General features: G+C 36.0%; 1 protein-coding gene across 7 annotated transcripts in view; it reads right to left on the reverse strand.

Moving 5' to 3' along the window:
- The window catches only part of MINDY3 (MINDY lysine 48 deubiquitinase 3), a 53,128-nt gene that overhangs the window by 22,619 nt on the left and 4,082 nt on the right, over positions 1-26,427 (reverse strand). The window contains exons 2-11 of one of the 7 annotated variants that reach the window (XM_080610174.1): positions 22,664-22,785; positions 20,874-20,940; positions 18,844-18,901; positions 18,229-18,402; positions 13,766-13,817; positions 11,925-12,039; positions 11,439-11,512; positions 10,941-11,020; positions 5,920-5,990; positions 4,674-4,754 (exon numbers count right to left, since the gene is read on the reverse strand). In XM_080610174.1, the coding sequence (XP_080466300.1) occupies positions 4,674-4,754; positions 5,920-5,990; positions 10,941-11,020; positions 11,439-11,512; positions 11,925-12,039; positions 13,766-13,817; positions 18,229-18,402; positions 18,844-18,901; positions 20,874-20,940; positions 22,664-22,689 (798 nt within the window). In that variant the 5' untranslated portion in view covers positions 22,690-22,785. Of the gene's footprint in view, positions 1-4,673; positions 4,755-5,919; positions 5,991-10,940; positions 11,021-11,438; positions 11,513-11,924; positions 12,040-13,765; positions 13,844-17,419; positions 18,173-18,221; positions 18,403-18,843; positions 18,902-20,873; positions 20,954-22,663; positions 22,786-26,427 lie in introns of those variants that run through there. The other 6 variants (XM_080610173.1, XM_080610172.1, XM_080610178.1 and 3 more) reach the window with 6 other exon arrangements.

Consider the following 26,427-nt stretch of genomic DNA (forward strand, 5'->3'; position numbering starts at 1 on the left):
TTTTCTTTGGAGGTCCACAGATCCCACCAGAAACAACCTGATCTACCATTCCTTTCAAAAAGAATCTGCTCTACCATTACTTCCAAAAACAGATCTCTTCCTACAGAAAGGAGCTCTTAATTTAACAGCTAATAGAAATAGTTGAAGATTAACTGCTGATTTAGCCAGGTCAGAGATGTTGTCAAGAACAGAGCAGCATTTGCACACAGAAAATTTAAACCCTACTTTAGCCCAGAAGTTATTTCTGCACATCTATATTCTTTCTATTAGATATCCAGGCTGTCTCAAGCAGAACGAATTCCACTTACTCGGGGAAACTAAAGACTCTGAAACCACATGCTCTGTAACCATTTCCTGAAGTAGTATTCTTCAAAATCTGATTTTGATTTCTTCTCTGGTAAAGACTTTCAAAATTTGATTACCTGCCCTCGCTGGTCGTGGGAGCAAAAAACAAACGGAAGGGCATAGCTATTTTTCACTATCTTCTTAAAGTACAAGAGTTCCAAGTTAAAGGATAAATATAATTTATTTGGATATATATAGGTTACTTTTGCAGAGATCGGAGTTGCTAACACATACTAGTAATGGTTGAGTTTTCACATACGCATCTTCTTTTCTTTCATGGTCACTGACATTTTCTGTTGGTGTCCAGAGATTAAATGCTGTACACAAAATAACACTTGCCCTTAGCCCAGTTCTGATAAATACCACTGACCCAAATTCAGAGTCTCCTATGGCAGTGTCAGTGTTTGTTCAGGTGTCCCTCTGATGAACTTTGATGAAAAAGATTGTTTAGGAACAGAAGTGAATGTTCTTTCTTTTGAGAGACAATACTATCAAGGATGCTGAAGAACAGCCCCAAGAACATGCAGAACGGGTTACAGTGATCAAAGTTACAAAAATAAATGTAATCCAAACCCGTGAGTACAGTCCCAACACAGCACAACAGGCACATTTTCCTTGAAAAGCAGTAATTTGTAACTTGTTCAGATGTCTCAGCTAGCAGTTTAGTCTGCTTATCTGATTTTTCAAGTCCAGAAGTGCCACAATGCTGTAACTGAAAACGGATAGATTCTGTTGTGGCCTCTGTGCTTCAAGACCTAGGAATAAACTAAGGGAATTTTTCAAAAACTTATACAGCTCTGAAGTGTCCCCATGGACAGTTTCAAGTCACCAAACAGACACTCATTCCATGCTGTCTTTGAACTTCCAAAGAGTCTGAATTCAAACTTTCAGACAATGTGAATTTGCACATCAGCAAATAGTAGTTAGAAAGCATCTATTAACCTGCTGTTATTCTTCCTATTGTTTGTACTGAAGTGTTTTCTTATTCTATTTCACATAACATTTTCAACCTGTTCGTATTCTTTTATATAGTGTCTGACCACACCCTTCACATTCCTAAAGTTCTGAAAAGTCTCAGCTTGTTCCAACTTCCTATGTTACAAGCATCATAAAAATAACCAAGAACTGACCATAGAGCACTTGATCCAGAGCATCACGGCTTTATCCCTACATCAAGTAATTTAGAGCTGCCCCAAATCTCTTTTTCCTACAATAAAACAAAAATAAAAAAAAAAAACAACCCAAACAAACAACCGACCCTCCCCCCCAAAAAAAAAAACCCAAACAACCAAACCCAAAAAAGTCCTTTAAGTTGATTTTTAGACAACATTTATGATACTGTCTCTTTGCCTTACCATCATCTGACAGAGCATGCAGGGATACTTAGCATGTCAGATGAAAGCTTCCTTGTTTGTTTTTGTTGGCCTGAGGCCATTTGAAAGTTTTCTTATTCACTGAGAAGGAGGGAGAACAAGGAGAGGCAGGAATGATGACTGCTTGGATTTAGCTGCCTATGAAGAACTTGCATACTCATTTTCAGGGAAAACCTACCTTGCTGCAAATGCACAGTCCATTACCACTAGCAGCAACAGCCACCCTTATTTCTTTAACAAATGTTAAATTTGTATGGATGAGCATTAAGCAACTTCCTGGATTTATACACACACAGCTGTAACTGAAAGAAAGAAAATACGCTGGGACTAATTAGAGTTCCTTGCTAAAGTTTGTCCCCTCTCCTCTCCAAACTAGTGACACAAGCTTTTGCGGCTCTATTATGATACATGTAAGTACAAGAGTTCTGAAAAATTAACTATTCAGGTAATATAGATATTCATATGTCCTTTCCAACTACATAACACACTCATCTGCAGAATAAGCTGTAATATGTTTATTAAACTCAGTATTGCAGGTGTGGCCTAACAAGTGCTGAGTAGAGTGGGAGGTGATGCACTGCACTTCAACTCATTGTGTCTGCATGGTTGCCTCCAAGGTATCTAACTGTAAATAACCGTTTGGCTGGCAACAGGTCAGCTAAGATCCAGGAAGAAAAATTACTGATATTCTCTTCAATAAAACCTTTTGCTTGTTGAACCTCCCAAGCTTGAGAAATGTCTCCAAGACAGCAATGAAGATTGCCCCATTCCCCAATTTCTCCACGCTACTTGTCCATCATAGTAGTAGCCTGGGAAGATTGATTTTTTTCTAGGTTTCTAGGCCAAATTATTATTACATAACTAACAACAAAGGTGACTACTATTTTGCTTAGTAATTGCCTGATGTTCATCTATTTAATCATAAGAGTTTAGGCTCCTGTAAATCATAAGCAACTTGAAAGAATTAAAGCTGCATTTACTTTTTTTCAAACTTAATCTGCACTGCTTTTGGCTCCACAGTCCGTTTTTCTCTTTCCATTCTGAAGATTTCTCTCTCATGTAATCAAAATCACCATCAAGACAGAAGTTACGTCCTCAGAATCAAGCAACATTTAGACAATTACACACACTAGTTCAACAACTCTGTCACTAACCACTGGCAATTAATTCAAGTTTCTTCCTGTAGTTTTTGGCATGTAGCTTCAACGGACAAAATAAATGGACTGCTGACATGATTCATATTTCCACTGTAGCTGACATCTCTGCTCCACCTGAAATGCTCAGCAACCTTAAATTTAGAAATGGTGAGATCAGACATGCAAATTGCAGGACTCAGAACTTCTACACACCTTCAGCTCCTGCTTCTTTACATCAAATGCAAAAAAAAAAAAGAAAAAAAAACTCGAGGAAATTCTTTGCCAAGCCTATGTTGCTTCTCTTCCCTGTTTTATTTCCTAAGATAATAATCACAACCTTCAGCTTTCTGCAGGCTAAGAGGAGTTCAGTGAAGAAAAAGGAACCAAGCTGTATTGGAGGCACCAGATATTGATGCCCAGTTATGTTAAACCCAGCAAACAGTCCCCAGCATCCTAAGAGAAAGAGCATTAGAAATGGATTTCTATCTGGAAAAGGTCACTGCAGGAACAAAATGTAAGAAGCTGTAATAACATTCTGGACAAGTAACGTACATTTGACTAGTATAACAGTGTGATTATGCCTATTTGCATCAGACTGCTATCTATAGGACAAGGTACTGACTTTGACAGAAGAAAAAAATGTGGATTAAATTTCAAAATTGAAATAAAAAAGCTTTACTGGGAAGAGAGTAAGGCAGAAAAGAAAACATTCAAAGGAGGATAAAGATTTTTCTGTTAACCATGGAGTAAGGAAGAGAAAGCATTTATCAGACACAAGGGATTCAGGGAAGCTCTAGCATGCCATTTGCAACAGAATCTGCAAAAAAAATTCAGTGTGCAACACAGACTAATTAATTTAAAGGATTTTTAAATTTAAAAGTAAAGAACCACTGCCACACGTAAACTCCCATTGTATTGGGAGGTTTAGTTGTTTTTCTAAGAAAAATCTTAGGTTTTGTGTTCCCTTCTTAAAGATTAATTTCCTTAAAGAAAACTTTGGCCTAAACGGCTTAACTTTGTCTTATGTTCTAGTACTTCCTTTCAAGATTTAAACTTACAATAGTCATTCATCTGTAAGATATTAAGGATAAGAAAGCTCATTTCTAGTAAGTACTAATAAATGTACTAGTAAGTAGCATTTAAAGTTTCAACAACTATTTTTAAGCAGATACAAGTGTTGCATAGAAATAGAAAAATGTAAGGAAAGCAAGTTAAATCTTCAACTAAAGAAACAGAAACTGTCTTCTCAGAAAATTTGGTCTCATACTTTGAGAACTCATCTCAAAAGCTTTTTGTACATTCTACAGATTACAGTACGTATTTGATAAAATAAATATAAGGAATTATTATTACAGTCCTCATACGTATTTTAAATCTAGAATAAATACAAGGAATTATCATTATAGTCTTGATACTGATTTTAAATCCAGAACAACAAACTATGGTTATAAATTAAAAATTGTGAAAGTACTGTCAGGGCGATTAAACTACTAACAGGCACCTACACATAACTATTTTCTTTTTATATCTCTCACACTATAGAAATTTAAGATAGTGCTTATCCCAATTATGGTATTCTAAAGCATAACCTTCCCTCAACCTAATAAATTAAGCTAGAACTGAAAGACTTTACTAAAATTTATGAGATACCATTAAACCATATGAATAACTTTGCCTTCAAGGGAAGGCTTAATTAAAAGGTCTGGTGACTACATTTTTACATTAAAGCCACATGAAAATCACACTGTAGCAAGATCTGAACTTTGAATTTATGCAGTGTTTATCTGCCTGAGGTTACCAAAAATCACATTTAACATACCTTAGCAAAAAAGACTGTGAGGTGCGTTTCACTGCCAAGTATCCAAATGGGAAATTTTGGAGATTTCAAATAGGAGCCAACCTAAACAGGTGCAACAAAATCAGAAACATCAAACCCAGAAAACTCATCTAGTTAGTGATCAAGTTAATGAGAATTCAGTTAGTGGAGTTCCAACTGCTCTGAAAACTAATATAAAACATCAATGAGATGACAAAGCAGTCTAAAATACTTAGATTTTAATTGCGATCACTGATTCTTTTTTGACTTGGAAAACAAGATAGCTTATGATAATTAACTGAAATAAAACAGCAGTGAGATTGTAGTATCAACAATATCCCTTATTTTACCATTGGAGACATGGTTCAAACTGTACATAAATACTCTTATGCTTAACAATTCTACAACTGGATCGTAAATGAGGTGGAAGTCCACAAGACTTATTAGCTGGTTTTGGATGAATCAACTCAGAACTGACATTTACATAATAAATGGACAGTTAGTTACAGACAATACACCAACTTTGTGCAAACTACTTAATCCTCTTTAATCCTAAAATAAGCTACAGGTATTCAATAGAGATTGACAAGAAAAGCCAAAAAGCCTTTTGAAATAGAGCAGTAACATTGTTTCGAAGTAGTATTTGAAAAGCAAAAAAATTTCTCAAATAAAAACATTAAATCAAGAAATGTACAACAGGAAGAAACAATATGGACTAGGCTGCACTTCAGTTACTTTCAAATGTTCACAGATAAATACGTAAGTAGCTTTTAGGTCTTGAACATATTCTATTCAGAATACATTTACTTTATAGTTGTTCTACCGTATTTATTTATTATGGCTTTTTATTTTAAATTGAAGACAGTGATAGCATAAAAGAACAATAAAACTGCAACATTCACAATAGCAAGTCACTGTGAGACTTTTTGCATAATTTGCATTGAGCCTTATTTTAGTAAAAACGTAAGGTTCTACCTGGCTATATTAAATTAGAACTTTATTGTACCAATGTAAATAGCAACAACATTTACTCAGTAAGGTGCATTTAACAACTTTATCATGTATCTGTTTTTCATGTAGCATTATAAAGTCCTTTCCAACCCTAACTATTCTATGATTCTATGATTATTGTCAACATACTCTGAAAACTCTTTAATATCTCAAATTCACAGTGAAACTGTTAGTAATACTGTCTAAGAGGTCAACAACACCTTAATAAAATTCTTAAATTATGCATAAAACTGCTTACCTTACAATATCTCAGAGATTCCATCAATGTCAAAAAGCCTACTGTTGCCTGTTTATGTATACCAAGAAGTTCTGTTCAAAACAAAACAAAAAACTTACAAGAAAATCTGAAAAGCCTCTTCTAAGCAGGTTTTTTTTTTTTTTCACTTTAAAAATTGATCAAGTTGAACAATTCTAAGAATCATGCAGTTTTAGCAACAATAGCAAATCATCAAGATATAGTTAGAAGCCAGTAACAGTTTAACAACTTCCCTCTCTAAGAGCCCAATGAATAGTTTTACAAGTTTACTGTTGATAGTGTTTTTTCAAAAGCTGTTGGATTTGGTAGAATACCAACTACTTGTAACTTGTACCAGAATTATTCTCAGAAAAATTTAAGAAAAGCAGCTATCTTGAAGAGCAAAGAATCCCATATACATGCATATATGTATTACTCCACGCTCCCCCTTTCTTTTTTTTTTTTTTTTTTTTGAGAGTTAGTTTCCTGGTAATTTTTATCCTTTATAATTTCATACTATGAATAATAAAACAACTTTGCAAATAAGTTTTGTTTGTAGGAAAGAAAGCATTTACTCTATTTGGTATTCTGTTCTGACTTGACTTAATGCATCCTACAGCTCTCAAACACACACAGAGCTGTCAGGAATAGCTAAAATATTTATGTACAACTGATTGGAAGAGCACTTACAGACCCTTATTGAAGAATAAAAGTACTTCAAAATTCAAGCTTAGAAACTGGCTATAAGCATAAGGATTTGAAGAAGCTCTGGGCTTACATACACATCATCTGAGCAGTGCAAGTACTGTCTACTTGGAACAGTTCTGCTAGGTCCCCAAACTACCTAAATAAAGAGCAGCACGTCTGATCCTGCAAATAAACATGGGAACATACACCACGACCAATTTAAAAATATCTGTATTTCCTTTTTTCAGAGCACACTGACTTTCATATTTGAAAGCTCCCTCTAAAGCACTGAGTTCCAACTATGTTTTTTAACACTGATAATTCATGTACAACAGCATAAAACTATGACAACCCTTACTAATGGGCTAAAGCCTCAGGACCACAGCAAGTAAAATAAACTCTTCTAAATATTTCTGTAATTCCAAAAACCAGCTCTGCATTTCACTGTAACACATAGTACTAGGCATGGTATGTCATGCTCCCTTCACCAACTTCAAGTTTACCTCACTGAATTTTGCAACAGTGCAGAAGTTATTACAGTGATGGCTTAGCTTTTTCCTGTACTGTTAAGCACAAAAAAAAAACAACCCAACCCCCAAACACCCCCCCCCAAAAAAAACCCCACAACCCAAACAAGCAAAAAAAAAAAAAATGAATCCAAAAAACCCCCAACCAAAACCAAACAAAAACCCAACTTCAAAAAACAATTGCCAAAACCTTACAAATACTAACTTGTTCCCTACCTTTGTGGCCTGAAAGTGCAACTCCTTCCTTGGAGTTGTCAGCTATACACATTAAAGGGTTTTTTTGCAGTGCAGAATTCTTTGATTTGAAACTGTATTTTTAAGGATTATCTTCAAACTTGCCTGGAATTAAAACATTGAGTGGGGCATAGATAACACTTTGCAGCAGGCCATTATCTCACTGACTTATAACTGTGTTGCTATAAACTACCATATGCTGAAACAATTCATCTTTTCTTTGAGCTGAGGGCAAGAGAATTAGCCTAATTAAAAAATGAAAAACCCACTAGTGAAGGATCCTTCAAACTAGGGAAGAGCTATTTTTCAGCAATAGCACATTTATATGTGCAATGAAGAGAAATGAATGGCAGAAGTAAGCGACAGAATGTTAAAAAAAAATTTAACACATCACATGTATTTCTTAAAAATCTTTCACAAATATCAGTGTAAAGCTCAGTCTGCTAAACTAAGGCTTCAGATTTAGGAACTAATGCTGAGATCAGTACAGCAAAGTCACATATAAATAATACCTAGTACTCAGAAAATGATTTGGAATGATTCTATGATTTAAGTATTTCTTCCCTTGACAGATAACTGAGTATCTCATAGTCAAGCTACATTGATCGTGTGTCTGAAAGCTGTTAGGTTAACTTCAGCACAGTCACCAGTCTACCCATGCCTCCTTCAGAATTAGTTAACTGAGAAGACAGGCACAAAAGCAAAAATCACTCTTCTATGAGTTACAAGGAAACAAAGGAAACCAAGCTGTTCTAAATCAAAGTTCATCCCTGTTTATATCATCACCTGCCGGAAAAAAAACCCATGCCCCTGCAAGTAGATCTGGTAACAGCAAAGATCACCTAAGAAAATTAATAAGTACACCTCTTGTCAGAAAGTTAGTTTCTCCTCTTTCAACAAGTACTTTTGCAACATGCTCCAATTTCTAAAAAGGGAGAAACCTCAAGCCTTTACAAAAAAAATCAGGTCCAAACAAACGACGGTTTTAAAAATCTAATGACAGTTTCCAACCGTATCGGATACCGCCACCTAGTGACAACATGAACACATCAGGAATTCTTGGACATAGAAAAACCTACTACAGCATTTCCTATATTTATATTAAATTGCAACACGTCACGTAAGAATGAAACTCTCTAATAAAGGAGAAAAAATATATCTACCTCCCTATATTCTTCCTAATGCAGATAACTGTGGCAAGAGAAGAGAATATAGTAAGAAGAAAGATTTAAAGGGAAATAGTTAAAGAAGATGCATCATTCCACTGGTATTCTTATCAGTGGAAACCAAGAATAATTCCAGTTAGTAACTCCTAGCCTATCTGGAAAATACGCAATACTGTAAGAGTCAGAGCTCTGAGTATAATCTGCAAACTACCTGGTAATTCCTGAAATTTCTAACTTAGTATGTTTTTTTGTCACTGATAAAATTACTGGCAGGACCTTTAAAATGGCTTTAAAATAATTTTAAATATTTACTACTTAATTAAAAATTTATTATCTAAACAGCTGAACACGAGGTGAAGTGGCTTTACATAACTTCTGAATAAAAATTGTAAGGCAAATGCCATTTCAGAAATTCAATTTAGTAGATGTGTTTACTTATGATAACAGCATCACCTAACTAGTATCTTTTCAGTTCCCGCATTGTGGCTGAATCTTCACACTGCTGCTTCATGCTTCACTGCTGCCCCTGCAAATATGCCATGAACCACATTACATCCATTGTTTCCTGCAGCGCCTTAGGACTACTGTTCCTCCAATCCCAGGAATACCTCTCCTGTCCTTCAGTTTCAGAAGTTCCTAATCGCAGAAGTACCTGAAATCTTTCCATTATGTTTATACATGGAAAGATAAAGCAGCACTGGCAATCAACTCTGTACAATACTAATGTCAAACCTTTCAACTTGTATTTGCTTGACCAGACGAATTTTAGGCAAGTGACAAGAAACCAAATCGGAAAAATGCACAAAAAGCTAACTTCAAAAAATAGTCAGCAAATACATATATTACTTGTTATTTTTACACCTGAAACCTTTCTGCAAGAGAAATTCATAGCATTGGTAGAAAAGAAGCCAAAGAAAGTAAAAATGCGAGAGAAATGACTGAAGAGGATGACAAACATGACAATAAAGGAAATGTGACAATGTATCCAAAATTCAGTCTTGCCTAAGCAGCTACCAACAGTACTGGTTGTTCTTCATCCTTCTTGCTCGTAAGACTACACAAATCACTTTGCAATATACCGAGTATAGACTTAGAACAGTGAATTAGCTGGGTTTGACTGTAATTATCCCAAGAACTTGAAGAAAATGGAGGGCTCCCAACATTAGTTAAGTTCAATTACTCGACTGGTGAAAAACAGGACACATAATATGAGATTCTTAAAACATATGAAAGATTATATTCTGGTCCTTCTCTCACTCCAAAGACAGACAGATGTTTCTATGGGAGTTCTGGATTTTTAGGGCAGAACTGAGGAGAACCTAAATGTGAAATAGTAAACTGAGTGCAAAGAGTTCAATATTCTCAGAAAAATAAAACAATTCTAACTTGGGTAACTAACGAATAAGGTCTACCAGAAAGATCATCTGAAAGACAAACAAGGGGATGAACTGCAAAGATTTAAAAAAAAGTTACATTAAATTGTAAACCAGCAAATTATCCCAATGCAAAGGAAATTTGAAAGAGCAATTCAGATTGATCATAATCTAACAATTCAGACTGATAAATCACAATCTAAAAATCAAAAAGTGATGACTTGGATGACGGAAAAATCCTTGTAATAAGCGTGCTGATGAGCCCAAGATAAACTCTGGAGCAGTAGCAGAGAGGATGCAAATACTTTCATAATCCAACTGTTCCTGCTTTCAAATAATCTCTGTTTGTAAGATGAAATGCAAAAAACCCACAAAAGTTTCCCAGTCATCTCTGTAGCCCTCCACAAACTCGCTCCATTACGCCAGTATCTTTCCTGTACTGGGGAGCCCAAACTGGACATAACACTCCAGAGGTGGTCCCACAGGTGCCAGATAGAGGGAAAGAACCATCACTTCCCTCATCCTAATGTAGCCCACAATGCAGCTGGCCTTCTTTGCCAGAATGGCACACTGATGTCTCATGGGCAACTCACTGAGGTCCTCTCCTACAAAGCTGCATCCTAGCCAGCCAGTCCTGCCTTGTGCTCTTGCATAGGCTTATTCCATCCCAGATGCAGGACGTGGGTAAATTTTATGAGGTTCCTGTCAGTCCATTTCTCTAGTTTGATGCAGCTGTTCTGAATAGTGGCCCTATCTCCAGTGTAATGACCAAATTTCACAACTTACTGCACTCTCTTCTGTTATTCAGGCCACCAGTTCTCTTATAATTTCAACCTGTAGCCGACAATCCTGTATTCATCAATATTAACATCAGAGATTTAGTGCAAGTATCTTTTATTTCCACTGGAGGTCTGCTTAAATCAAAGGACAGTAAACAAGGAGACTATCAAAACAGAAACAGAGCACAGAGCACATTCCAAATCTGTAGGTCATAGTAAGTAAAAAATATGAACAAGCATAAAATAGAATCAACTTACTCATTCCTGAACATTCTCTGTCTCCATCCCATACATTAGAAACAGCATGCCCCGTCAACAGGAGGTTAATCAAACTTTGGCTACATAACAGAAAGAAACAGCCTATCAAAAGGAATATAAAATTTATTTCTGAAAAAGTGGTTAACTCTAACAAATGAAAAAATATTGTATTACCTGGTCAGTTAAGCAGCTATTGACTAAGTATATTCCTTTAATTAACTTGTATTTGTAATTCAGTGATGCTAATACCATCTCTACTCTTTCAACCAACACCTTGATATAAAAATGCAGCCCTGAATCTAAGAATTATTCCTCTGAAAATTCAGCAGTAACAGAAGCATTTCCTCAGAAATGTGTTACTTTTAGCTATTATAAAGTTATGGTTGAATCTTTGTTGCCATATCAATAATTTCCTAAAAGAATGATCAGTTACAGAAACATAAAAAAAATAGCCCACTAATCTATTTCAAGAGGCAGCAACCACATTTTGCAGCTTACCTTCCATGACCATAAACGGGATCTATCAATGGCTCAGCTGCATCTTCAATTTCATTTTTAATATTTTCAATACCCTGCAGAAAAATTACAAACTTTTTGCTCTTTTAAGGAATAACTTGCAACACTTACAACAACAGAATGCCACAGTAAAACATTAGGAGGCTGATATCCTTATATGAACTGGTACTTAAACACACTTCTCTTGGTAAGAGATGTTGGGGATTTATGAGGAAATATGCTTCCAAAATATGTAATTCTATCATTAAAGGAGAAAAAAAAAAAAAAAAAGGGCTGAGGTTTTCAGGTTTTTATGCTGGAAATCAACTGCAACATGGAATGAAGACACCATTCCATGCATTTGTCTAGATTTGATTCAGTTTATCAGTTTAGTGTTCACCTTTTATGGAAAAAAAGGGTTATACGATCAAACTTTCTCTTAACAAAGAAAAGCACACACACATAAAAAGTATCAAACAGCCCACAAACCTTTGTGAGTATTACAGAATACAGAAAGAGCAATACACCAAATCTGTTTGTCCACACCGAATACTGATCCCAAACTGCATCCTTCATTTCAGGGAAGCTTTTGAATGCTCGTTTACTAAAGACAGAAAAACCCAACAAAAAAGAAGAATGTATTTAGATGAGGCATTAGCATAGTGTCACAAAGCGCAAATAAGAACTACTAATACCTAACATGATTAGTGTCACAAAGCACAAATAAGAACTACTAATACCCAACATGAAAATATCCAAGTAAAAGCAGAGTAAATCTGGTGTTATATACAGAATGACATGGCAGCTGTTCTGGAGTTACTGTAACTGCCATAAAGTCATTAGTATTTACCCATCAGAAGACGAATAATTCTGGAGCAATGTGCAAAAATGAACATAGTTTTTATATGCAAACACTAAGCATAAAGTAATACACACTTGTGAAATAGCAGAGGGGCTTGAACCAGTAATTCTACAACATACTGTTACTGAAACTGAATGTCTGTATGTCACCAAAATAAATTTGCGGTATACAGCATTCTGAAAGACTTTCAGTCCATAAACAGTGGAAAAAAAACAACCTTCCACTTGATCAGGTAAGAACATCTTTCAGGCTTTCAAAGTAAAAAAAAAAAAAGAGGAAAAGAAAAGATCCATCAAGGTTCCACTGACATAATGCACTTTCTATTTCTTGGGACAGAGCTAAATACTTTTCAGAACACAAACATCAGGTTGTATTGAGTAACTCAAACTAGATCACACTCTCTGCTTATCTTGCATAAACTTGTGTGTTAATTTCTTTCATACTTCTATTAAGTCTTGTTTAAAAAAATAAACATCTACAAAAATATATATCCATACATGGGTTTATTCTGGCTAACACTTGAGATTTTTAATCTTCCTTTCCTTATCAATAGGTATGCATGGCACACAAGGTATGCGAGGCAAAGTCAGTTCTGAAATCCATCATTCGTCTTGCTCTGAAGGCATATGCCAGTGTTAATTTTCAGTGAGAAAGACTAAGAAAAACTGAAGTGGGTACTGCAAGTTCAAAGATGAAGGAGGTGAATAGAAGGGGTAGGGGGAGCAGGAAATTAGTGTTTTGATCAGATAACATTACAGAAATTGTATACCTTCCTCGTTCATCTTTCTTCGTATGACAATGGGTTTAAAGAACAAACTATAATTACTACTGATATGATAACCAGTAGTTACTGTAGTTCTAATTAGCAACATTTTCCATCTCAACTGTTTTTTTTAAATTCTGTTGCTCTTTATTTCCTCTTTGGGGATTTATTTGTCTAATGATTACAACTATTACTAGAACTGTAAGCTCTGCATTTAGAGCCCCAGAAGAGAGCAGTTTTTAAAGCATGAAACACAAATCAGTCTTAGAGATGAAATATTCTTATGTTTCTTATGTTGTGTCAAATCAGAGGAAATACTACATCACATTTTTTTCAGTATAGATAAAGTTTTTCAGCTAGAATTACTTGCGAAGACTACGTATAAATACTGAGGATTAACATCTTCAACTTAAACGTGAATCTTAATAAGATGTGCTGGTATACTTGAAAAGCACAAGTTATTTGGCAAATTTCCCACATTACATTGCTCCAGTTTTATTTTAAAGCTAATGCTTATGCTGAAAATATTCCATTTTTAACAGCAAAATGCAAAGAAAAACCACCAAAACCCCCAAACCAAAACTTGAAATCTAAGCTTAACCTGATGTGTAACACAAAATGTTCCTGAACATACCCCTTTCAGGGCTGTGAATATTAGTGTTACTTCAAAATATCGTATTTTAAATGTTCCAACATATTACTTACTGAATTAATGCATGAAATCGCTCAAAGCCAAGCTCTTCGACAGCCAAGGCAGCTATACACAAGAGACACTTTTCAGCACTACACATGGCAAAAAAATGACACAAGATACACACAGCAAGCTAGTATACTTTCAAGCTTTAATTATATTTTTAATCCTCCCTTGAGATTTAATTTAAGTGATTAGTATAAACTAATTTACTGCACCATTAAGATTCCACCATACAAATTAGTGAGAACATTTCTATTTGGACTAATCAATTTATTAAAAGCACAAAGGCACTGCAGCGGGCAGCCTTGAAAATATTTGTCAAATACTAAGCACTTGATTTGTTTACCAAACATGGCTGTCACAAAGTCATCAAGCATATGCATACTGTAAATATAATTTTGGAGGTCAAGAAGTATTATTTCCTAGGAAAGCAAGCATGATTATCTGGATCATTTTATCATTGTACGTAAGCTGTATTTTTTCCTCATATATACATTTCTATTACCAAAATTTTGGTTGGTTTTTTTCCCTTTTTAATGCCTATTTATTACAAACAAGTAGAATTATTCTAAACAGTGTTATACATCCTGTTTTTAAAGAAATTCTCATTGGTTTCTTTTAATAATGAATAAACAGCCTTTCAAATAAGATTCGTGTCCAAGATAGAAAAAAAATACAGCATTAGTGTCTTCCCAAGTTCAACACAGGCTTTATACCTTTGTTCCCCTCAACATTTCCAAACCAAAGAGATGAAATGAACTTTTAAAATCAAATTTTCTTTTACCAAGGGGAAGTTATACTTGCCGGTTGTGCAATTATCAAATTCTATAGACTTTCAAATATTAAGACTCTAGCAGTTTTTAGTGCCCTTTAGGTCCAAAACGACTTTATGTTCTTACTAGAAGAATAATACAAACAAGCTTTCTGATAAACGCCACTTAATGATGAATATCTAAAAAATGTCTGACCACGTAGCTACTGAATTTGGCTGCATTCAATTCATTAAAGACCTGAAGTCATAAGGCTAATACTACTGATTAATTCTTCCCACAAGAATTCGAGGAAAGGCTTTTTATGCTCTTTCTGATTATATTTTGAAAAATGCACTTGACTCTCCTACATGCAAATACAACAGTTTCTGCAGCAATAGAATACTTTAATTTTGTATTTCAGAAATAACACTGCAGTAGGCCTAAGAGTGTTAGGTTTTGACTTTTGAAAAACTGCAAAGAGTCGGTAAAATTAAGTTACTAAGAGCAAAACTAAACTTAAGAAAATGTATTTTCAAGACTTTTATTTTAAATATGAAATAATGAATCTAAACTGCAGAAAATGCTACAGGAACTAACCCTGATGCAAGAATGTATGTTTTGTAAGCAGAAAGTTAACGGGAGTAAATCATATAAAGCAATCTTTGAACCTGGGAACTTGCACTACTACAGCCAATGCATGGCCAACAACAAGTCACCGGTATACACCACAAAAGCAGATGAAAAATGCTATTGCATTCAGTAAGTGTGCTCGAATCCACCTTTTGTTCACACAGCAGGATGACAGGCAGTTTCATTCTGTTACTACAGAACAGAGTGAAATGGTAAGAGAACTACTATTTGAAACAAATGGAAATAAGTAGAAACCCTAAAGAAAAGTGTAACTATATGCAACCCAAACAATGCTAAATAAAGACAGTGCTTAGAGGAGAGGAAGAGAACAAACAGCATTAGAACATAAGCTGTATGAGAGACACAACTGGATAGAAACTCATGCTGTGTCTAATGATATTTCATGGTTTTATTATAAACACATTCCCATATTCAATTCCCAGTTAGCAGTAGCCTGCCATGTGGAATTGTAATACTCCCCCACGCATCTCTTAAGTCCTACCAACTATGACAATGCCAGTTCCTATTTTTATTGATTACAGCGACTAAGCATGAAATAAGTTTATTCCTTTGCACTAGTAGTAACAGAACTCTACATTATTAATAATACCTTCTTCTCCACATCTTTGTCCCAAGCTTAACCAGGCAAGAAGCTAGTCTAGCAGGACAGAAAAGAAAAACAAAACAAAAAACCCTAACAAATATATATTAAATCAGGAAGTGTACTGCATTATACATATAAAGTAAAATACTGTTTGAACTGTAAAAAACATGCAAGAGGTATATTCAGTGTCTAGCAGGGAATGCAGGATAAGAACAAGATTAACATTGCTCATAACAAAAGTAAACTTCATGCTATGTATCCTACTCTTCCTAAGAACATTCCATGGTACTGAGGACAAGTCATGCAGAACTTGTAGACTTGTACAGAAGTATGAAAAATGTAGATATGTAACAGAATGGATTAGTTCATTAATTGCGTGTTGAGAGCAATTACTGTGTGTTTAACAAGACCTTCTGCTAAACAGTTTCTACAGTTACCAGTTCTTTAGAATAAGGCAATATACTAATAAACAGGACAGTAAAAGCGTATGGATTACTAGGCTCTGCTTCACTTTCTCTTCAAAGGAAGCTTCATAATATGAGAAAAAGTTTCAGAGACAACTAAAAAAACCCACAGAAATTAGGAATTTCAGTTACAACTACCTTATCTTGGAAAGGAAAATTCTCTTTTTTCTTTTAAACACAAAAGTTGTATCTACAACTTTCTCTATACTTTTTCCTAATACAAAACCCCTGCTTACATGGCGACTTGTTTTTTTCAATTAAGTAACATTTTAATTACTGTTTGAGCTTTCTAAAGCACATGGAGCATCTGACAGAAGCAGATGAAGAGGACTTGTAATGTAAAGAGCTCCAGCACTATTAATTGCTATAGCTAGCTCTGCACGTATAAATCCACTTGTAAAATTGTTACTTTGTAGTTATGCCACAAACTGCAGAATAAAATATTCCTTCCATCAAAAGATGGCACCTTTATAAGCATGTTCTCTTGCGAAAAGCTTTTCATACTTCTGAAGGGACACATCTGGAACAAAACCTAAGAGGCTTATCTTTTATCATGTTAGGTACCTCCTAATGAAAGATTAATAAATACATGTCTCAATGATGTGTGCATAGATAAACTTCCCATGTCACTGGCTCCACAGCAGTTAGATGACTAGATGCTGTATCTTAGTGCAACAGATGATGTTTGCTAGATCCCTGATGTCAGTGACTAATCATAGAATCACCCAGTAGAAGGGACCAGTAAGGATCATCAAGTTCAATCCCTCACTCCTCACAGGACTACCTAACACTAAATCACGTGATTAAGTGTGTCCTCCAGTTGCTCCTTCTGACAGTCTTGGTGCTGACTGACCTCTCTTTCAGTGAAGAACATTTTCCTAACGTCCGACCTGAACAGCCCCGACACAGCTTCATTCCATTTCCTCATGTCCTATCACTGGTCACCAGAGAGAGGAGATCCTCTCTGGAGATCTTTGGAAGACCTCCCCCTCCACTGCCCCCCTTAAGGAAGTTGTGTACTGTTATGAGGTCACCCCTCGGCCTTCTTTTCTCCAAGCTAAACGAAACAAGCGACCTCAGTTGCTCCTCATAAGTCTTGCCCTCAAGACCTTTCACCATCTTGGTCACTATCCTCTGGACACACTCTAATAGCTTAATGACCTTCTTGTATTTAGATGTCCAAAACTACACACAGTACTCAACGTGGGGCCTCACCATTGCAGTGTAGAGTGGGACAATCACCTTCCTCGACCAGATAGCTGTGCTGTGCTTGATGCACCCCAGGACACGGCCCTTCTGACTGCCAGTGCACACTGTTAACTCATGTTCAATTTGCCATCAACCCAAACCCCCATTTAATGCCTTGGATGGAACAACTGTACAGAATCTTCTTCAAACTGTCTGGGAAACAACAGTTATGACAGTTATTGCAGTTATGCAAAATATCAAGCTGGATATGAAAGAATCAAGACATTTCCAAAAAACAGGTAACCAAAAAATTCTAACTCAAAAAAACAACCAACACAAAACCCTTTTTAATCTACTAGATTTGATTAAGCTGTTTTGGTACTGCATATAATCAAAGGAAAAAAGACTACTTTTCCATAACAGCGGATGCAGAATATTTTATAGCAGATCAAGCACTGCAGAATTTCCTACAAAAGCTCTTCTGAAATAAGCATAAGTGACACATCAAAATATTCCTCCAGTGTTAGGAAGCATATAGATTTTTTTCAAATTAAAGACACACCAGGTCCCAATAAATAACAAAATAAAATTGAAAAATTAAGGAAATCGCTCAAATTCAAAAGAAACACGTGTTAGAACTCCAGTTATAGATAGCACATTCCTTTCAACAAGAAGGACCAATGCCTCTGATTACAACAGACAAAAATCCATCTGTTGCTAATGGAACCACAAAGGCAAAAAAACCCCATCTGTGTAACAACAATAAGCACTGCCCCTCAAAAAAAACGTAATACTTCAGTAAGTGATGGGTAATTTAGTATAGAAATACAACTTACAAGGCTGATCCTCTTGACGACTAGATTCTGCAGGACTTTCAGAAATACTAGCAGTTTCTTCAGTTGTTTTTCCTCTTATCCACGTTGCCAGAGAGTACGACTCTGAATTATCAGAGCAAGCCATTTCCAAAATGTCACATAATGTATGACAGAGAAGGTTCTTCTGGTCCTCTTCTGAAAGATCAGAAACCTACATGAGTTCAGTTGCTGCTAATCAGTACATTATATAAGCCACTAGTATCTTTTTTAATACATTGTTATCTAAATAATTGAGTTGATTACTTTTATCTTATTAATTATTAATGTTGATTGCTGTTGGACTATACTGGACCAAATAATTATAAAGCTGTCTTTAGAAAAATGTGGTTTAATATGATTTCTAATCCATTTCCTTTCCTAATAATAGATTTCAATTAAATATTTATAAAACAGAAGTACTATGGACAGGCACAGACTTCACAAATGGGAGTTTAGAGACGTATACATACTGTATGACTCAAAATGGCATGGGAGCACAGTTTAAAATATACAATATTTTAAAGTCTTTGTACTGGGACATGCTTTACAAATAATTCAAACGGAAAAAAAAAGGAGAAAAAGAAGACGTCTCAGTACCTGGACAGTCTCTCCAATTAGACTTCTCACTGGTAAAAAGCCTCTTCAAAAGGAACGCCTTTGTTATCAAAACATAAAATAATATTAAAATACAAGACACATCAACTTTTACATTGTGTCACAAAGCGTTTTTGTATGTTATTAGAAGGGTTTTCAAGCTGCTCATCATTTAGTAGGAGACCCTGAGCCTGCACTGTTTACTGATTTTTTCCCATTCAAACTAACTACAAAGGTGGCCTCATACTTAACTGAGTTTAAATCTCAAGTATGCTTCAAATGCACAGAGTGTATATCTACATAAACATCTCTGGACTCAAATGACTGCATTAATGGAGTAAAAAGCCCATCTCTTTTAACCACTGCAACTCATAATTCATATATTAGAATAATGAAAAACTATGGATACGCATATCCCTACTTCGTTTTCCATCAACACTAATGTTGTAATTAGAAGAACAGACTCAAAGAGAAGGAACAATGAAAGAAAAACCTTTGGGAAGTAGACTCTTGGTGTTTGTAATTACTCTGTCAAGATGCTGTTTCAGGTACTTGTAGCACCTTAAAAACAGATGCTTCAACTTTCACTTCTTTCCTTACAGATTCAACCTGTTCTCCTATCACAGATCTTTTGCACATCTTTTTAGTAATCCACAGCAGCAGTAGGCACTGCAAGATTTCTTTGATCACTTCCTCCATTCCTACCTCAAATTCATCTCACTTTTAAACATGCTTTAACTACTTAATTTCAAGGAAGTTTAACTACATATAAATCTGCAAATCCACTGTCTATAAAAACATTCAATATGGTAAAGACTTGGCACTGCCTTTAAAGAGTCAACTGGTCCTATTCTTTACTCCCTCCACTCCTCCAAATTAAAGACTTGTAATTCTAACATCAGAGACACTGCACATCTGTTTTTAAGACCACAGAACTAGACACAGCCATGTTACAGATTGCAATTCATAATACAATATTCTTCTATTGACTGTTTACAACCTACACAAGTGGTGCTTCTTCCTGTGGTACAAGTCTTTTGGTGGGACCAGTGTTTATAACATCTTGAAGTAACCAGAACAGAGGACTATGATATTATACACTCCAGAGATGTTCCACAACGTGAGTTATCTGACTGACATACCTTCCAGTTCATGATCAAATTAACTCTGCTACATGACTTTAATTTCCGCTATCAGTGGGCAAGGCCTCAACTCAGATCTAGACATACCTGCATAATTTGATCTCTGTGTGAGAATGAGTCAAGAGCAGGTTACCAAAAGAGTAATCTGGCCCATGACTCGGTGTCTGCCTGATTCTGTAAGGTGCTCCTGAGAGAATGAAGAGCAGTCACGGATTAGACAAACTGCTCTAGCAGAACGGACCCAGCCTACAGGTCATATAATCTATACAGGAGTCAGAACTGCCCTAGAAACTTAAAAGTGGTGAAAGAAAACAAACAAACAAACAAATAAATAAAAATAAATCACAATCACAGTTGGTTAAGCATATCTGAAGCATAAGTGAAATCCTAAACGTGTATCCAGAATAAAAATCTATGCACCTGACATACTTCAATTATTCTGCTAACATTTCTCCTTTTCTCACATAGCAAACCTTGACAGGTTCAAAACCTGATTACTTCAAATCCTTCTAATATAGTTTGCTAAAGCAGCCATTGTGACACATATATTACCCTTCTTAAGGACAGAGAATTTGTCGGATGAGAAAGGATTAGGATTACATTATATCTGATCTTTTACTTCTCTCCTTTACCCTGCACTACCCATATCCAAGTTAACCTCTGCTTGGATCAACCTGCACTACTTCCTCAAATCCACTTCTGTAAAATTATAGCTCAAAATCAGATCATCTCTGCCATTCTACTGAGTTTTCTGTCTCCTCCACACTGTATTATGAAATCCAAATACAACTGATCTGCAATTCTTTTAATATTTATTTTAGTTACACATACATAAAGAATAGATTTTGGGCTTACTAATTTTAAACCATTTCTACAATAAAAACATCTTACCTGCACTGGTGCAATCACTGCACAAGGGCCACCTTCAAATTGTTCTAAGGCAGTTGATTCAGATTCACTAAAGACAAATCCTGTCAAATGAAAAATGAGTGTATTTAGTGAAATATGTAAACAAGCACATGTTTATGTATACTCCTTCCCTAACAGAAATGACACCTGATTTATTCTCCTCTATGAACTAGGTAAGTTTTCAAGATTTTTTTCCCTTCTGATTATGCAAAAGAATGTGGTTCAACTATCTGAAGAAAAAAAAAGTCATGAATACAGGTGAAAGCACAGAAATTACTTATCTCAGCAATGAAATCATGACCAGAAGGGGACAACAGCTAGGGTTTTAAAGAAAAGGATTCTTAACAGCAAAAGTGTCACTAGAACACATTTGGCTGAATACATTAACCATAATTTTATTATTATTTACTTCTTATATATAAAATAAAAATTGTGGTATTTTGTTTTACATATGTAAAATAAAGGTTGTCTTTGGACCCTCACTGAACATGCATAATACATTTCTCTTCCCTATGAAGGGCACAGTATGCAACTCACTGATCTCATTTCTGGCTTATTAGTGCTTCGTATTAAGACTGAATTATGCTGAATAACTGAAATATTCACTCGTAATCACTGAATCAAGCCTCTTAAAAGTGTTCTTTCAGAGAAGATACACTATATTTATTGAGATGCAAGATCACTCATTTCCCTCCTCCCCCCAACCTTTAATGTATTTGTATTTCAGAATTACCTTACCGCCACATAACAGAGAATATGCTGAAGCAATGACTGCAAAATTGTTTGTTACTACCTTGCCCTTAAACTTTTCTTCAAGATACGGTGATTCACAGTTTGCATTTCTCACAGGTAAGTGCATATACATGGATAACTACCTCAATGAAGCAGACATCCAGCAACCTACCCACAGTGAACGACAGTCTGCATTATTTTCTAAGTGCTGACAAGATTGTGCTGAAGTGATTCTAGTTCAATGTAATCTAGAAACCATGCAACTGTAGTCAGCAACCCAGCAAGCACAAGCAAGTAGAGGTAGGGAGAAAAGGGACATGCATGCATATTTTCGCAGCAGCATTAGGCTTAGCACAAAGAATATTCAATGCTGCTTTCCCACACTTTCTCCTCCTCCCAATTCTGTATCATTATATGCTGCCATACCAAAAGCATCTCTAATCCCTGGATGTGAATTTGTACTGGGGAAATGCATGTCCCCAGTGCAGACTTCCACACTATTGCATGACAGCTACATCACCCGAACCAGCACAAGAGAGGATTTCTGCATGTTCTGTTTGCCATATTTCATCACATAAATGACTGTTGTTCAACAACTTGATTTTTTTTAAAAGGATGGCTCAATGTAGCCGTTCTTCTTTAAAAAAAATGGGGTTTCCCCTGTCTGACAGAAGGCTCCAGGGTTTGGTTTTTTTTAACTGAATGTGCAAATGTGCATTACAAAGGTTTACTTTATATCCAAACCCCATATGCAGATCAATCCTACATACTTAAGTCCCCAGCACCACCTAATGTAGCAACAAAGCTCCATTAATCCATACTTTAAACAAAGTTTGCACTCATTAAGCCTATAAACATGCTTCGATAAGAAATATCACCACTCCTTTAAACTTTCTGAATTAGTTTATGCAGGCTTATGATATTAAAAGCTAAGTCATCTTCTACTTTGAAGCGTGACTGCATGCCATCTAAACACACTGCAACCACCAGGCTTTTTTTAGTTGTTTTAATGATTTAGCCACTGCAGAAGAAAAACGTACTTGGATGTGGTACCACTGAACCACATTTAAGAAATCTTGAATTTGTTTCACATTCTTCAGGCTTCTTATAGAAAGCATGAGCTGCCTCAGATTAAACCTGCTCTATTTTTCAAAACTGCTACCTAAAAATAAAGAAAATTGAGTGTGACCCTCCAGACTGAACACAAATTTGAGGTAGATAATGCAAAATTGATATTACATGGAATTTAACGGAATCCAAACAAAGGAAAAAAACATACTTCATGCCTAACGGAACATTTAATTTCTTCTTACCTAAATGCTGCTTAAAGCATAGTAAACATCAATTTCGTTCTAAAAGCTGTTAAGCCCTTAAAAGTTAAGTGCTTCAGGAATATTAGTCTTACTCTCTTTTTTAAAACTTTTACAAAAAGTCAGCTCAGGCAAAATTTCAAAACCCTGTAGTGTGAAGTCCAGCTGGGTTCAAGGCTATCTCAGCCTGCAATCACACCTACTTACCTTTCTACCCTCCACAGTAATTACACCTTGGGCAATCTCTATGAACATTCATCAACTCCAGGCTCATCCACGTGATTCATAGGAATGGCCTGGCCACCCTTTAAGCTACCACCTAAGACTAGTATCTCTAATCCAGACTAATTTCTACTTAAGAGCAAGTGGGTTGCAGCCAAAAGCTTTTTTTTAGAAAAAAAAAAAAAAAAAAAAAAAAAATCTACCTCCTTTTTATTCATTACTATAATTATTTACCTATAAGGAATGTAAAATAGTACAATCATCATTCATCTTCCTTTTAATTTATAACCCTATTAAAGGCTCCATTAACCCCAATTTATTTTTTCCAACATCACTACTGTTCTATGGCTTTGACCTCATTGACCCCATTTTTTTTCAATTTCACTACTGTTCTCCTGCTTTTACCTTTTTTCTGGGCAAGGGGAGAAGCAGGTCTAGATTTCTGTTGGCAATCAGTGCATTGCTCAACATTGTCAGTTATGGTCAGTATGATATTCCCAAATCTGTCTTTTTATCATTTGTCCACTATTAATCACACAACACACAGTTTTATTCTCTTTATTTCCCCAAAACAGCATTTACCAAGGCCCATGTATCTTTCTATACCTAACTGTTAAGTCTTCTACATAGAGTTTGCCAAAATTAATGTACGGCTTAGTTACTCTTGTTTTTCATCTAACACTTCACATCATTGCCCAAAGCACGACAAAACACATTCATTCTTTTATTATGACAGCCCCATCACTTTCCTGCATCTTTTCATTATTTGCCTATTTACCAAAATATTGGGGTTTTTGGGTTTGTTTTTTTTTTTTTACATCCAAGACAGTGTAGACACAGGTAACACTCATTTTACAAAGGATGCTGTACACCTTCACTGTTTTCACTCTGTATGAGAATGAATGAAAGAAACAAAGGGAGTAGCTAAAGAGCATACAACATTAACCACATTAGAAAAAACTTTGCTCTATCTCCGATCAAACTAGCTACAAAGATGCAGGGCTACTGACTTTTTTGTCCTGTTCTCTGCAGAGTCAGCCTCTCACCATGGAACCACATTCCTTTTTCTCTTTTGGAATACCAGAAATGCCTGACAGAAACATTAGAACAATCCATTATTACCCAAATACAAGGTTTACGTGTGTCAATGTTTCATCCTTTCTCTAGAGCTGGGCATAGAATGATAGATGCATTTTGCATGTGGCTTTGGGTTTTCAAAGTGTGTTTTTATAGTAAACAAACTTCTGAAATTTTATGTAGGGGAAAAAAAACCCAAATCAAACCAAACAACTTTTTCTCACACACACAGAAAGGAAGGAGTGTTTACTACAGCAATACCTCAACAAAACTCCCACTTAATGGGTTGTGGATAAAGAGCCAGGAAGTCCTGGAAGGGTTTGAGGAACATATCCAAATTACCTAGTAGGCTAGCACTAAACTGGGCAAAAAGCTGCCAGAAAACAAAATAAAATTCCAATGTGCATGCCTTCTTTCACACCTTTGTAAAAACTCTGAAATTCTTTTTGATTGAAACTTCTGAAAAGCCTTCTATGGGACCATTCCTCAAGACATTTTATTTTCTTGAAGCCCATCAGACCTACCCAGAATAAAGAATGGACTCACTAGCACTATATCTTTTCTTAAAGTAAGGACAGTGTCTTTCCAGATGTTCCTTTTCGGGCCTAGGCAGCAGCAAAGAGTTTCAGGGTTCACTAATTATTTAGGTAATTGTGTTACAGGGCATTTCAAATTCTCACTCCTCTGTGGGTATTCCAACTACATCGTTAGTCACCATGCCCATTAGCCAGAAAATACAACCTTAAAAGCTTCACCTACATGTTCACACCCTATTTTTTCACGGTGAATGGTATTCTCTTTCCAGTTTAACAGTGCTGAAAGGGCTGTTACTTACATACAGGCATAGTCTCTCAAAAACCTGTATTTCTGTTCCAAACTTTTCATTCAGCAAGCTTCACAAGAGGTTTTGAAACCTTGAGAATGAAGGTTTCATAACGAACCCATTATTTTAAGACAACTCTGTATTACGTTAATGCATTAAATAAACATTTAAATCTCATATACAACAGAAAGGCATTTGGCAGTCTAAAACAGCAAGATGCGGTTATTTTCTCTGTAAACGCAGTGTCATTACCCCAAAACCAACATGCTACTCCAAGAGAGGAAAGAAGAAAAAAGTTTGTAAGTGTAAAACTGAGAACAGACTTCTTCCCTAGAGAAGGCTGTTAGATAGCTCTTCTCAGCAGCATGCCCCCACTGTTTTTCCAAAAGCGACTGTTGTCTCACATTTAATAGTAGTATGCCTTGTGCTAGCAAGAGAGACCACTTGTTACTGGCAGAATTAGCAAATCTACTTAAACAGAAACAACACCTTCTACTTATACAGAAGCTCTAAGTTGGTGGTCATCAGTACTTCTTTCTTTGAAGGCCTTCTCACATGATGTGCAAATTCCTGGCAGCAAGTTTGGTTTCTAACTTATTACTTAATTTTTATAGATGCCTTAAAAGCAGTCCATAGACCATGACTTGAAGACCACTCACCAAGGTTTAATTTTCTAAGTGTGACTGGCATCGGTAAAGCAGAAGCTCCAAAAGCAGTTCCACCAGAAGATTTGAAGAGGCAATACTTATGGCAGACAAGCAGCAACAAGTAGGCAGAGGTTGGCCAACAGGTGTAACCACCTCCTCCAGCTGTTTACAATCCATACTTGTCTACATTCTAACTGTGAATAATAAATGAAAAATACTTTTCTTTCTGATTAACTGTTTGCAAGTAATATGGAACACAGAGATGGAAAGCAGACAAGGGCAAATCACAGAACAGAATCATAGAATAGTTAGGGTTGGAAAGGACCTTAAGATCATCTAGTTCCAACCCCCCTGCCATGGGCAGGGACACCCCACACTAAACCATGCCACCCAAGGCCTCATCCAACCTGGCCCTGAACACCACCAAGGATGGAGCACTCACAACCTCCCTGGGCAACCCATTCCAGTGCCTCACCACCATCTCAGTAAAGAGTTTCTTCCTTCTATCAATCTAAACTTCCCCTGTTTAAGTTTTAACCCGCTACCCCTTGTCCTGTCACTACAGTCCCTGATGAATAGCCCATCCCCAGCATCCTTTTAGGCCCCCTTCAGATACTGGAAGGCTGCTATGAGGTCTCCACGCAGCCTTCTCTTCTCCAGGCTGAACAGCCCCAACTTTCTCAGCCTCTCTTCATACGGGAGGTGCTCCAGTCCCCTGATCATCC

The sequence above is a fragment of the Psittacula echo genome (genome assembly GCF_963264785.1).
Source record: "Psittacula echo genome assembly, chromosome: 2".
Classification (NCBI taxonomy): Eukaryota; Metazoa; Chordata; class Aves; order Psittaciformes; family Psittacidae; genus Psittacula; species Psittacula echo.